This window comes from Rhipicephalus sanguineus, chromosome 9 (assembly GCF_013339695.2).
Source record: "Rhipicephalus sanguineus isolate Rsan-2018 chromosome 9, BIME_Rsan_1.4, whole genome shotgun sequence".
In the NCBI taxonomy this organism is placed as follows: Eukaryota; Metazoa; Arthropoda; class Arachnida; order Ixodida; family Ixodidae; genus Rhipicephalus; species Rhipicephalus sanguineus.
Window position 1 is genome coordinate 10276148 of NC_051184.2, and position 14390 is coordinate 10290537.

Sequence of the window (14390 nt, forward strand, 5' to 3'; positions counted from 1 at the left end):
CACATGAAAAATATAGCATTTGGCCTGCTGCATAAATAAAGTTCAATGCATGCCACTGACCACTTATCACTAAAGGGTGCGCATATACAATTTACCTAAGGGTTTCGAGAATGCTCGGCCTACAGCGAGTGTTGGGTTATGCTTCTTTTTTTTTTTTTCTAGCTTTCACATCAAAGAAAATAAAAGAGAAACAATGCTATTGGACTAGGGCAAGCATCTTCACACCCTGTGGCTGAATTGGATGCAAACATTCTGATGATTGGCCCACAGCAAGCACTGTACCTTCATTTATGCATTGGTCTGAGGAGCATGTGTTCCTGTTAACACATATGCACAGTTTTCCCACATATGCACACAAATGACAGGGTGCCGCTAAACCGAGCACGTGTTCCCCACTTGAGATATGTACAGTTTTCCTTTTTAAATAAATGACGGAGTGCTGCTACGCTTGAGATGTTATGCTAATTTGCCAGTGAACTTTCTTGAAAACAGATGAAAAACAAAAGAAGCCAGTTACAGCAGAAAAAACTGGTCCACCAGCCAAAGAGAGTGCTTGAACGAACCTCATCCCACTTGCGCAGCTGATGTGCCAGCAGTTCAGCTTCCAGCATGTACTTGAAGCCACTTGGCACAGAGAGGAAGCGGACATGCAGGAGCAGGCCTCGGTCTCCAAACGACAGCAGCACTGGGCGCAGTGCAATCAGGGCTTCCAGGTTTTCCTGCCAGTGGTCAAAGAGTGATTGAAACAAACAGAAAAAACAACAAAACAAAGAGATCAAATTGCTGCTGAATTTCTATGCGCCACTGTAGACTGAAATCTTGAATTAAGCCCTCTGTGCCACCAAACACCAGCGTTGGTAGCGACATCTCGTGACATTGTGATCGGCCATAGCATGTTGAGAAAGCTCTTGTGTCCCAGAAGTCACTTTTTCAGAAAAATAATTAAGAAGAAGAATACAAATACACCTTAAAGTGACACCTATGCCCCCGGTGACACAGCTACACAAGTAGGCAAATGAGAAATGGTAATTGATGTGCATTCAGGTTCAACAGCACCACCAGGAGTGCAACAGCTGAAATAAGATTCGGAGATATTTTTGGAGCAGCAAAATGTTGCATTTGGAGCATGAAAATCTAGATTTGGAGCAGATTGGAGCAGATTGGAGCGGAACAGATTGGAGCAGATTGGAGCAGAACAGATTGGAGCAGAAAAACAAAACCTCAATTTTTTAGCACGATATATGAAGTTTGGAGAGGTAACAAGGAAAGCTTACTTTTGGAAAAGAAAACAAAAATACGTACAAACCAATCAACATCAGCTAACTCGTGCACAGTGCACGTGAGCACTGCTATTTCAATAAAAGCAGTGTCTTGAATTACCCCTTAGTGCAAACAATGCCGAAAACTGCTTTATCATCTGTGGGGCCTGTCAAATAATTTGACAGGCAAATGCCAATGTGAACCTGCCAACCTGGTAACCGAAATTTGGGAGATTCGTAAAGCAGGAGCGAGTGGTGGTGGAGAAAAAAAAAACAAAACTGGCATACGTTTTTGTTTATTGTTTGTCAGGGCCGTAGAAACGTCCTACACAGCTGCGAATGATTGCCAGTAATTTTTCTGACATCAGCAATCATACTAATAGTACTCGTAATTACACGGCGCGTGCACGCACGAGTAATTAAGGAACAAATGGTGCTGTGTCCCGTGACAACTAGTACTAAGGGCCCCTTCTAAATCTTATGACAGTAAAAGCTCGTTAATTCAAACCCCTTTTAATTCGGAAACTCGGATAATTCAGATGCGTTCTCTGGTCCCGGCAAGCATACGCATTGTTTAATAGCATCAAACTCTTGTTAATTCGGTCATTATTGACCACAACCCGGTTAATTCAGACTATCCTCGGAGCGCATAAAGCACGAAGTGCCACAAATATGCGATGCAAAGATGCGAAAACGGCGTCTGCAAACAACCGAAAGGACCACAGTTCTCGCCCTCCAGGATGTGGCACTCAGTAGATTCGTTTTACTTCGGATAGTGCGTGCGCAATGTCACAAAAAGCAAACCAGGTGGAAGCTGTTGAAGATGAAGAGCTTCAGCCGTGGTCCGCATGCTGGAATAAAACTCTCTTGCTACACTATGATGGACGAACGATCAGTTGACGGTCATTTTTCCGGTGAAAAAATTATCGTCACATGTGTGTGGCGGTGTTGGTGGCAGCAGTATGTATTAAGAGATAGGTTCAGAGCATGTTTTGGCTTAAAACACGGGGGTCGTGAGCCGCGGTCACATTGTGAATGAAGTCACAAATGACAAAAATTTCGGCTTTTGCACTGCTCATATGCAAAATAAGTATACTGAATTTACGTATTCATCAAGAAAATGAAAGTGTATTGATATAATACACACTTGTTTATTGTTTTCTTGATACTTTCGATAATTCAGCGTTCGGTTAATTCGGACATTTTTTCCAGTCCTGTGATATCCGAATTAACGAGCTTTTACTATGCTTTTTCGCAAGGCACCGGTGTACTGCGGCAAAAGTGGACTAAAGACCAGTGTTCTGCACGCAATAGAACAAGGCCAGGAAACTTTGGAACTGCTGTCCTTTTTTCTTTTCTTCTGTGGTGTGATTAGGGTTAGGGTCAGGTTCTGCGCTCCTGGATTGGATGATGATGCCAAAACTGCAGGTGGCCAATGTGGCCTCTATTTCGTGCTAAAAAGCGCAACTGAGAAAATTATGAGGCTGACTGGCCATTTTTTGGTGTAGCGTGATGCAATTTCAACAAATTTCACGGTTTTGGCTCAACTTGGTGCAAAAATAAGGAATTGTACCAAATGGGTGCAATTGGCACAGCTTTTCCACCCCTGCACCACACATTCTTGGGTACAGCGTGGAAAAGACACAGAACACTAACAAGTAAACAGGACAAGACCCGTTCGCATATCAAAGTCCTGTGTTTTTTTTTTGCACTGTACCCAAAAATGAATCACCAACTTGCCCAAGCTCATACCTTAGCACCACACAGCTGCCAGGTTACATACACAAGTATTTCAATACAGTACAACTATGCTAGTGTGCATGCAAGTATTTCAATACAGTACAACTATGCTAGTAACAAGAAATACAAAAATGCCCACCTTCACATCACAGGCTTCATCCAAGATGGAAGCAGCCGTCAGCATAACTGCACGGTTTGGATCACAAAGCTGAATTACAAGAAGTTCCATGACCCACTTCCTAAAGTCCAAGAGTTCCAGTCGAAGCAGGACTCTGAGGAACTTTGTTGCGTAGAGTCGAGCTTCCTGCAAATGCGTTCCCAAAACAAAAATGGCAGTGGTCTCATTCACAATGTCGACAGTCACGATGCACTTATATAAAATGGAAACCTAATTAACTGTAGTAAATTTGTAGTGACAAATTTCGGGCATGCATGCAGCGACTCTGAGTGGCACATAGCAATGCCATAAATGACATGGGAAAGACAAATTCAAGCATGCTAGTCAAAAGAAATCAGCCAGTTACCCAAAAAATACCAAGAAATTGTCAAAATGCTCATTTTTAAAAGCAACACTCAATCTAAAGAAGCCTAAAAGTATACTGCAGTGCCTTACTTGTTCAGGCTGGTGAACCCGCCTGAGCTAATTTCTATCAAAGCGACAAAACACGTAAAAGGAAATGATTGCCTGAACATGGTCTGCATTATAAATGCACATAATTTATTTAGATACTCTATGGCTCGCTAGAACAAGCATGTGCACAGTGAAGAAGAGAGTAAAAATGTCTAACAGACAAAATGTCATCTTTCTGGATCCCTGAATAATACACTGGTCAACTAAAAAGTCAAAGGCAAGTGTGAAATGAAAACACACCTCACACTTTGTTGTCAACGCCGTGGACAGCAGGGACCTCGCAAAGCCTGGCTTGGTGTAGTCCATGGATGCCAGTGCCAGCTTCAGGTACAGGTCGTGGCCTTCGAGCGTGACCAGCGTCACAATGTGCTGGTACACTCCGAGCCTCTCCAAGAGCCGCGAGCCCTTGCTGGAACTCCCGAGTCGGCCAACAAAGAGGAAGTAGGCGTGTGAAACCATCGCCAGCATCCTAGACGGTCCGAGGAGCGCTGACATGGCAGCCCCGGGCAGCTGCGCTTCGTGAAGGCAGTTGCACAGGTCAATCAAGAAGTCCTCGATGAACTCGGTCGCACGACCTTCATCAGCCTCGAGCAGAAACTCGAACAGCTGGCACCCGACGGTGATGACTTGGTTTGCGCACTCCCGCTTGGTCTCCATCAGTGAGAACTGGCGGCTGCTCGGCTTGTAGAAGAGGACGAGGCGGCGGATAAACGTCTTGTGCGTGTTCTCGCTGAGTGCGCGCAGCGACTCGCTGGGCCACTTGAGCAACGAGCTCACAAGGTGCCAGTCCCAGGAGTTGTACTCCCGCACGAGCACCTGGGAGTCGCGGATGCTGTGCAGGGCGCTCTCGTCGGTCTCCTTGCGGAGGCAGGCGTGGAGGCGCACCTTGCCCGCAGCCTCGCAGAAGTCCTGGCTGGCGCTGCGTTGCTTTGTCGGGCTGCAGAACTGCAGGAGCTGGTCCAGGAAGAGACTGCTCGGTGTTGTGCTCTTCCGCCGCAGCGCGTGAAGGCGCGACAGACGGGCCACAGCGGTGCTCGCACGGCTGCAAAGAAAGAGTTTTTCTATATTTCCTTACTTCACTCTTTCCCAACAAAACTGTTTGACTCTACAGTCAAACCTGATTACAGGCAAACAAAACTTGAACCATATTTCTGCCGATAGAAAGTTATATCTTTGCATTTCTGTTTTTATTTTCTGCAGTCACTTTTCTTTTCGTTAGCTTTGCATTTCTGTTCATTCGCTGTCAGCCACTGAACAGAAATGCAAAGCTAACAAAAAAAAACAGCGACCACAGAGAATAAATTTTACCTTTGTGTACCAATGCAAAGCTAACAAATGGAAGTTAACGACAAAAAGCGACTCCAGAGAATACAATTTAGCATGAGGCACCAATTTTCCTGTATATTCGTGGATACCTATGAGCTAAGCTGTTCTAGGACACGACTATGAAAAAGAAACATGAACACTGCAATAGAGGTCTCCCGTACCAGTGCTTACGTGAGTTATCCCTTGAGAAAAGGGAGAACTTAAGCGCTGGTACAAGGCACAGTGGATAAAAGTGAGCATATTCAGGCTAATGATGATAAAGACAAGGCACAGCGCCTATGTGACCACAGAGGTCGGTACACCCATTGTCAGTAACAATGAACCCATGCTACACCTGTGCACAGAATCATGTGGTTACAGGTGCTCACTGCATGGTGGCACATTAGTGGTGAACATAATTTGTTGAAAAGCCCTAGCTAGCATAGTTGCACTGGTCGCAACAGTGAGACGCCTCATGCAAGATCTCAAGAGAACATGAATAAGGAAGTGCAGCTGTCTCTCACATGCGCTTTTCCTGGGGCGATCCGAAAGCAGCCGCTTGTGACATAAGCGTTGGCAGGCAGTGGCAATGCCGACTCGCTTCCGAGGGTAGGTAGACACTGGCCTGCCAATCGTTTAGGAAGAAAAAAGAGAGAAATGTTCATTATAGATAGAAATAAGCCACTCAGGCTTTTTACCAGACACAGAACATACCACGGACTCACTTTAATGTACACAAAAATGCCATGTACAGAAAGCCTCGGCCAATTTTGTGTGGCATAAATGTTCGTTTGTTTTTAGAACAGGTACAAGATGTAGGCCCTCAAGCCACGCGCCATTCGGTGACGTTCCGTAGCCTGTCTGGACGTGCACGTGCGGGCGACTCCGCACCAGTTGTGGATACTCCAAGGAGCGCCTGTGAAGTAGGTGTTGTGCGTGTGCCCTCGAAATGCAAATGTCGCGAGAAGTATGACACACGGTCTTCTGTTTCAAATTTCAACTGCTTCTGCACAATGCAGGAGTTTCCCAATTTAGAAAGATGATCATTACCAAGCGATATACATGCCACATTTATTTGTTTGCAAGCCCCCATCGTGAAGGGTCCTTTTAATTTAGTCAACCGCTTAAGCGAAACAGTCCAGGTAACTGTTAGCACCTGTCAGAGGGTTGTTCAAGTTACACTTTTATAGCCCTAACCACTGTCTTTAGTGTTGAAAAAGCACAGCAAGGTGGTCTTCCTTGTACTGCAGGTAGTTCAGTGAAGAAACTATGCAGGAAAGAATGAATGTTTTTCATTTATTTTTCCTTAATATATATTGATTCGCACGCGATGCCAAGTAAGACAGCAATGAGATAGACTAATACGATTTACTAGGAGAATACAAAAATTTGGTACCCACCATGTACAGCAGTTCTGCCAGCAGTATTGTTGCTTGAATAGCCAATGCATCTTCACTTGACACTATAACTTCCACTAGTGCCTACATTTTTATCAGAAATGAGAAGAAGTAACACATAATCCATTTTCTGAAACACTAGGAGAAAGCTTGGTATATACAAATACACCCAAAAGTAGCGTAATTGTTTCCTCTCTGCATTATAAATAGGGAGTTTTAGCTTGAACGTATACTTCTCTACGTTACCGTGTTACTGGATTACGTTTACCGTGTTACCGGAACTCGAGTTTTAGTGAAGTTTTTAGCTATCCACACGTAAACCTTTACGTACGTACGTACACGCTTACATTTGCGCAAACCACTAAATGGTGATGATAACTGCATTTAAACTACATTTAATTGAAATAATATTGAATTACCGTTGCGGCAAAATCATAAAAGAGGTTTTTAGCCTTTGCAGTATCCCGGAATTAGAGCTGTGCACGGGCCGTATTTCCGAGCCCGAGCCCGGCCCGGGCCCGCTGACTTCGTCGAAGGCCCGCCCGAGCCCGACGGCAAAGGGCTGCGAGCCCGCCCGGCCCGGCCCGACATACGAAAACACAATCCCGGGCCCGGCCCGGCCCGGCCCGGCTTTTTGAAGGTTCGCTGCGAAAACAAAGCATCGTTTTCCGGTAATTTGGCACTTTGTTGAGCATATCAAATATGATCAAACGACAGACGAAGAATAGTCTATAATACACACATTACAAATTGTCGAGCAAAAACAGCAAGCACTCCAACGATTCCGGCTTCAACGAAGTGCGGCGCTCTTGCTATACAAGTATACGGCCTCATGCCAGCAACAATGGAGTTCGCTCGCCAAAGCCGTCGCGTGTATGGGGTATGCCCATGCAAGCGTCAGCTTGCACGAAGGCGATATACGTCGGGTCGCTCGTCGCTGTCGCGTGCATTTTCACTCATATGGGATTTGGCCTTAAATCTAACGCGAACAGTCGCGTGGCGCCGTCACTAGCTCAGGTGGTGTTACTTCGCTGTTTGTCGGAGTGCAACAGAGGCAGTGGTTTACCTGCTCCCGTGTTGTTTAAAGTAAAGCCCCTATACTTCGTAAAAGTACCGCCATCTGCTCTCCCCTCCGCCGCCTCCTCTCCTGCGCGCTCTCGCGCGCGACGGCAGCGCCCCCTCGAACGCGCCACGCGGACGCGCGAAGCTTTCAGGCCGGTTGCGCGCTGCCACTTCAGCCACAGCTTTTCTAGTCCAGCCGTGGTCGCGTGCCATGTCTCGCATACGGCTGTGTGTAATGACTCTATTATTTCTGCGTTCATTTTCTCAGTTGGTGTAGGTGTGCGCACCATCTAATTCCCTTACAGCGCGCCAGGAGAGCTGCTGCAAGCAATGTACAATTTGTAGCAAATTGCGTGTCGATTACGGTTCTTTTCGGAGCGCAGCGTTTCCCCGTGTATTTATTGCATCGGCAAGAAATATTTACATGGCAGCTGTGATGTCAAGCCACGCCATTTGGGAAGGAATAGTTCCCGTGCGTATAAACTATCTCTATCATATATAACTGCAGCAATGCCTGCAATTCCCATGAAGGTGCTCGATCAAAATTTCATGACATTTCACATATGTTACTTCTCCTCGGCCTGCCCGCCGCGGTGATGTAGCGGTTTCGGCGCTCGCCTGCTGACCCGAAGGTCGCGTGTTCGGTCCCGGCCGCAATTCGATAGAGGTGAAATGCTAGAGGCCCGCGTACTGTGCGATGTCAGCGCACGTTAAACAACACCAGATGGTCAAAATTTCATTTCCGGAGCCCTACACTACGGTGTGCCTCATAATCATATCGTGGTTTTGGCTCGTAAAGCCACATGTATCATTCTTATCTCCTTTGCCTGCCCAATGACGTGTGCGCGCAGTACGCCGTTCAGGGATGTTCGGCCTGTGCGGAGCAGCTTGCACCTTTTGTCGTATGCATGACGCTTATATGTTAACTGACAATAAATGAAGTTATTAAACCATCTGTTTTCTGCCAAGAGGCAAGAAAGATTTAAAACCAGTATGCTAAAACCACCGACATTAACCCACTCATTCTATTGAAGTGTCGAATTTCAAACGGACATCTTCAGCGGCTGCGGCTCGATTAAAGATCCCACTGAACGAGCATACCTTTCTGAAACATGTCTTTATTTCCGTACTTTTATGCAATGCGAGATATTTTGCAAACGTACAGCACAGGTGATATATGCCATTTGTAGGTTTAATACACAAAAAATGAAACACATTGTGCACAGGACAAACAGGCATCTGCTGCAACTACCGCAGCGTGTTGAAACTTATGCGCTAAATCTGTGACGCGATAATTCATGATGACACGCCGGCCGATGAGCCGCGGTCCGCTGAACTAAAGCCCCGCTCATATTCCGAATTTGCAAAAAGTTCTGACTGTCACACACAAGTGGTTCGCCAAATTAGACAATATGATGGAGGAGCTGCACGCAAATGCACTGCTTTCGATAAATCCTGCGCGCTAGGTTCTTTTTTTTTTTTTTTGCTATCGCACTTTCATTCCGACGCTCGCTCCGTCTTCGCCCTTCCATCCGCACATCACAGTGAAAGGTTAGTAGAATATGTGGAACACAACCTAGTGTTCTAGTGCACGACATTCGTTCTTTCAGAGTTATTAATATGTGGGGTTTTACGTGCCAAAACCGTGATATGATCAGGAGGCACGCCGTAGTGGAGGCCTCCGAAAATTTCGACCATCTGGTGTTCAAGACAGTCACTTGCTCGAGAAAGTGACTGCCTTGGTGCATGACAAATAACACGAAATTTCGCGTGACATTGAGTAAGTAATACACCACATATCTCACACGGCAAAGCAAGACGCCTGTCAAGAGTAAAAACGCACGAGCACTTACCTCACAAAGCCGCGCCGATCTCGGCTCGAAGTTTGCTCGGCCGATTCTGTGGAGCCAGATTTTCCGGCGACCTTCATTTTCTTTTCCGCACGGAATGCAAAAAAACTTTTTCCCATGGGTGTCACGGTTATGGCAGCCAAACGCACAGCAACCCGGCATCGCGACAATACGAGCGAGACGCACACGTACGCTTCAAACTTCGTGCACTTCACATGGGGCGAACACACAGCAAATGGCACGTCGGAGCGTTCAACATGGCGCCGAGAGGCGCGCGCTACCACGTGACCGCAGTCGCCCTATCAGAGGCGTGGTGAGGAGGAAGCGGCGTAGATCAAGAGAAAGCTGTACCTTTCCGTAGGTATAGGGGCCTTAGTTTAAAGTAGCGAATGGAAAGGAAAAGCGGTGAAGGGTGGTCGCGGAAAAGGCGCTCTATGCGTGCAGGAAAACAGTTCCCGCTCATTCTCTATATTTCGGGCTTGAGTCGGGCTTTGCGCCGGGCCCGCGCCTGGCCCGATAAAACTCCAAGTAGCCCGAGCCCGGCCCGGGCCCAAGGAGAAAATACGTCGGCCCGCCCGAGCCCGGCCCGCGGGCCGGGTCGGGCTCGGGCTTTCGGGCTACCCGGAGCCCGTGCACACCTCTACCCGGAATACGCAAAGGGGTGTAGCAATACCGGGTTACCGGACGATGGTGTCGACATCTTGTGACGCTTCACGCAACCACAGTCATGGACATGTTTGTTTTCGACTAGTGTTTTTGAGGGAAAAAATGATTAAAAAGGCAACTCATTCGTAATTATGCCGCTGCAAGGCATTTACATTGGAAGTAGAATGCCCGATGTTTCTGCAATAACAATTTTATGATTGTCTGGTTCACCCCGGCCCCGCTATATGGCGCCATCTATCCAGCCTGTCAGAGGCCTTAGGCCTCTCATGTTTACGGATTCGGTAATGTAGGTCGCTCTAGCCTCGGTAATCCGGCTGAAACAAGGTGATCGTAAGTGGTGCTTGCACTTCGGCTTATTTTGACTCGGCGGCTGGAGTCTCCGCAAAGCAGATATCGCGAGTAGCCACGAACGAAGGTGGATTTGCGAGATAGGGCCGTAAACGTAAAGCCTAACAGGCGAGTAATTTACGTTCCATAAACCTTTACTTTCCATAAAGGTTCGTGCATGCGCAAAGTCCATCCGGTATACGGTAACACGGTAACGTAAAGAAGCATATGTACAGTACTCACGGATTCAAACACGACATTAATGTTTTAAATATAACGACTGGTATGCACAATTTCTCGAGATAACCACGCCACGTCGCGACGAATCTGGTCTCTAAAGATGATGTTGACTACAATACGCATTCGAATCATGATTACGCCGATATGGCCTGAATTGAAGACGGTAGAAATGAAAATATGTGCGTTCCTTAGCCCTAAATTGTCCTGTTTCAATCTGTGAGTACTGTACAAGCTAAAAGTCTCTAATGTTTCAAAGTGAAGCGCATCACTGTTCACATTGCAATAAAGGTGCTCGCAGTATAACAGTGTAATTTTTTTTGTGCTTACGCAGAAAAATGATAGAATTTGCAGATCAAGTGTAGGGCTGTTGACTGAATTATATTTATCAGAATTTTTGTATGCGTTATAAATGTACAAACATCTGCTGAGGCCACGTGTACTTACAAAGCGAATTCCACTTTAATCTTCAGCCTGAAAGCCATTTACAATGCCAAAAAGTATTATGCGAGAAATCGGGTGTTACACTGCTACGCTAACATTATTTTCAATAGACACTAAAGATAAAAATAAGTGGGCCTTTATTAGCAAATCAAATTACGCTTCTACAAAGGAAGTGCCTTTTATTGTGAGAACAAATTGACATTCCCACCTAGAAGTTCTCAAACCAGCTGTGTCATTATGAATTTAGACTGGGTATGCTTTGGCATACACTCAAACCTCGTTATAACGAACACGGATATAACGAACTATCGGTTATAACGAAGTAAATGAAGAATAGTCTTGTCATAGCTACAGTGTTACAAATAAACGTTTATAACAAATTTTCGGATATAACAAAGTTATTTTCATAGCAGATGCGACTTTGTTATAATAAGGTTTGAGTGTAGTTACTCCTCGTCCTCATTATTATTATTATTATTGTTGTTATTGTTGTTGTTGCAGATAAATACGGGCCACAATGTATTTTAAAGCAGAAGACTCAACGACTCAACATAAGTTTTGAGAGTATTCAATGCACGATAGTACCCCAAATCATGCTGGATGTAAAAGCTTTAATACCTTAAGTTTGACAATTTTTACTGCAGTGTCGTACACTGTACCAACTACATGAAAATAGAAGAGTTTGTCAGCTTTCCTTAGTAAGATTGAACTTGCAAGTCGAATAAGCACAATGAAAAACGTGTGAACAATTTGTAAAATAGAGAAAGTTGTAAAAATTTTCTTTTAAAAGTCAAGATTCCACTGCTTTACTTTAGCAGGCATACTTTAAGTATGCCTGCCACTTCCTGGCGCTATGTGGCCATTTCACCATCAAACATCATATATTATCGTCATCAAATATATGCCTGCTCTCGAGTCCCTCTTTGCACTATAATCATTTTAAGATGCTCACTGCTCTACAGCAATAGATTCTCGAGTCATGCACCTGTCTCTCCAACTTCTCAACAGAAAGGAATTTGACTGAAAAGTAGAGCTGTGCGAATAGCAAAATTTTGGGTGCGAAGCGAATTCGAATAATAAAGATTGAGTGCGAATCGAATCGAATAATTTCGAATAATTTTCGAATATTTCTCAAACATTTTTCGAATAATTCGAAGTGAAATTACAGAAAAAGTTGCAGAGAATCCCTAAGTATGTTCTTGTGAGATCGCAACATGAAAGTGTTTCTTTTCGCTAGGTTGATGAAGCGCTGGTGGGGTCATATTTCATAGTTGTCTTTCTTATCAAGAGTGAGGCAATGTAAAGGCCGAATTGTATTTATGTACATGATTTGGTGCAACAAAAGTGTTGCCGACAACACTTTACACGTGATAGGCAGAGATGCCATTTCCTCAGCCTCTCCTCCTCTTTCAACTTCTGTGGAAGCCCAAATGATGTGGCAGACAAAGGTGTGCTCCCTTCAAGTCCGGAGTTCCAAATCTGCCTCGTAGACGTCGATATATAAGAACATCTGAAATTTTGGATGCTAAAAAGCTTCGGCGTCCGATTTTTCGGACTTCCTGCCCAAATTTCAGGTCCAAAACAGCATTAAATGAGCCCCCAACTCTGCCACATCTTTCATCTCCATATTGAAACCAGCGTTTTCTTGAGTTAATACATTTGCGACCGTAGCGGAGCTTGAAAGGCAGCTTTGCTGCAATACGGGGGTGTGATGAGGTGAAGCATGTTGAAAATTTAGGGACCACTTCCAAACGGACGTTGACTGTCTCTTGGCTCAGTTCGACCGTAACGGACCTTGAAAGGCAGCTTTGCCGCAATACGGGGGTGTGAGGAGGTGAAGCATATTGAAAATCTAAAGACCACTTCCAATCAGACGTTAACTGTCTCTTGCTTAAGTTCGACCGTAACGGAGCTTGAAAGGCAGCTTTGCTGCAATACGGGGGTGTGATGAGGTGAAGCATGTTGAAAATCTAGGGACCACTTCCAACCGGACTTTGTCTCTTGGCTAAGTTCGACCGTAACGGAGCTTGAAAGGCAGCTTTGCCGCAATACGAGATTGTAATGAGGTGAAGCATATTGAAAATCTGAAGGGGTCACTTTCAACTGGACGTTGACTGCATTTGGCTTTGGGAAGTTCGAATAGTTCGAATAGTAAAATTTCAGTGCGAATCGAATCGAATAGCAAACACTATTCGAAAAATATTCGAAATTTCGAATATTCGCACACCTCTACTGAAAAGATATGTCACTGTCTTTCATGCCCATGAAGTTGATCAAATTTGTTCCCTGCTCCAAATCGTGATGCATTATGCACTTGAACGACCACAACATTTCAATTAAACGAGATTTCAACGTGCATTGAAACACACCTGGCCGACCAGCAGCTTCAGATTTTTAGGAGTTGGCCAGCACGTAGGATTATCGAAGTGTGAACTGCTACCAGGCAACCATATGAGTTTTCTCATGTTTAAAAGTTACCTGCTTCGTACTTGGAAATGTTTGTGCTTCACGACGTTTTGGACAAGTACAAAAAGAAGCAGATGGGACAGGCGCAAACTCACAACTCATTCAGTGCTCATTTTTGTTGGCTGAACAGCGAGCAATTTGATTATGTTTGTGCACATGATCCCAGTGAAGTTGAGTCGTAAGGATACCCACGTTCTGACATCATAAGGCAATATGAAACACACAATAGGAAACATGAAATTAATATAATAGCCATGCTCACCTCTAGGATTCCAGCCTGTACAAATGCTAGTAAAAGAAGAGCTAAGTAGTTCCCCACTAAGTTTGACCTGAAAACAGAAAAAGCAAATATAAATCACATGGTTTCCTAGTGACAAGTAAGGCTAAAATAAAATTACGACTATGAAGACAGTACTGTATTTCATACATTATTTGTTAAAATTTCAATCAGATTTCACAATGCCTCAACAGACAAAGGGGCAGATGATTTATGAATAAGCAACATAATACCACTGCCAGTGAAAGCAGAAAAATACTTTTGCAAGCTGATGTTTCATACAGTGTAGCAAGCTTAGTAAGTTCCTGTAATGTTATTAAGAATAAAGAAACAAGCAAAAATAAAAGTCTAAAAGTATCACCTGTGCTTTGATGGTGGTGGTAAAAGATCACACGCCTCCGCAACCACAAAGCCTTCATATAGCTTCCATGACTCCCGGATAGCTGTACGATCTGCAGATGGAATGCAAGTTGCACAACAGTGTCATAACAGAACACGCATCACATAGTATCATGCATACACAATCTCTGGGATGATTTTTTTTTTAATCTCATAGTACTTCGTTCACTTGCCTTCATACCCATACCTTGCTCTTAAACACAAAGAGGATTTCACAGGTTAATACAGTCGAACCCACTTATAACCATCCCACATATAACGATCTATCGGTTATAACGACCATATTTGGGTGCACTTACGATTTTCCTATGCTAACCATTGAAGCTGCGC

The 14390-nt window shown here is 44.8% G+C and overlaps 1 protein-coding gene across 1 annotated transcript in view; it reads right to left on the reverse strand.

Annotated features, from left to right (window-relative positions):
- Positions 1-14390, reverse strand: part of LOC119404582 (rapamycin-insensitive companion of mTOR) — a 51035-nt gene that overhangs the window by 26055 nt on the left and 10590 nt on the right. Inside the window, exons 10-16 of the mRNA XM_037671127.2 lie at positions 14023-14113; positions 13647-13713; positions 6336-6416; positions 5460-5560; positions 3871-4672; positions 3139-3303; positions 564-719 (exon numbers count right to left, since the gene is read on the reverse strand). Of these exons, the coding sequence (XP_037527055.1) occupies positions 564-719; positions 3139-3303; positions 3871-4672; positions 5460-5560; positions 6336-6416; positions 13647-13713; positions 14023-14113 (1463 nt within the window). The remainder of the gene's footprint in view (positions 1-563; positions 720-3138; positions 3304-3870; positions 4673-5459; positions 5561-6335; positions 6417-13646; positions 13714-14022; positions 14114-14390) is intronic.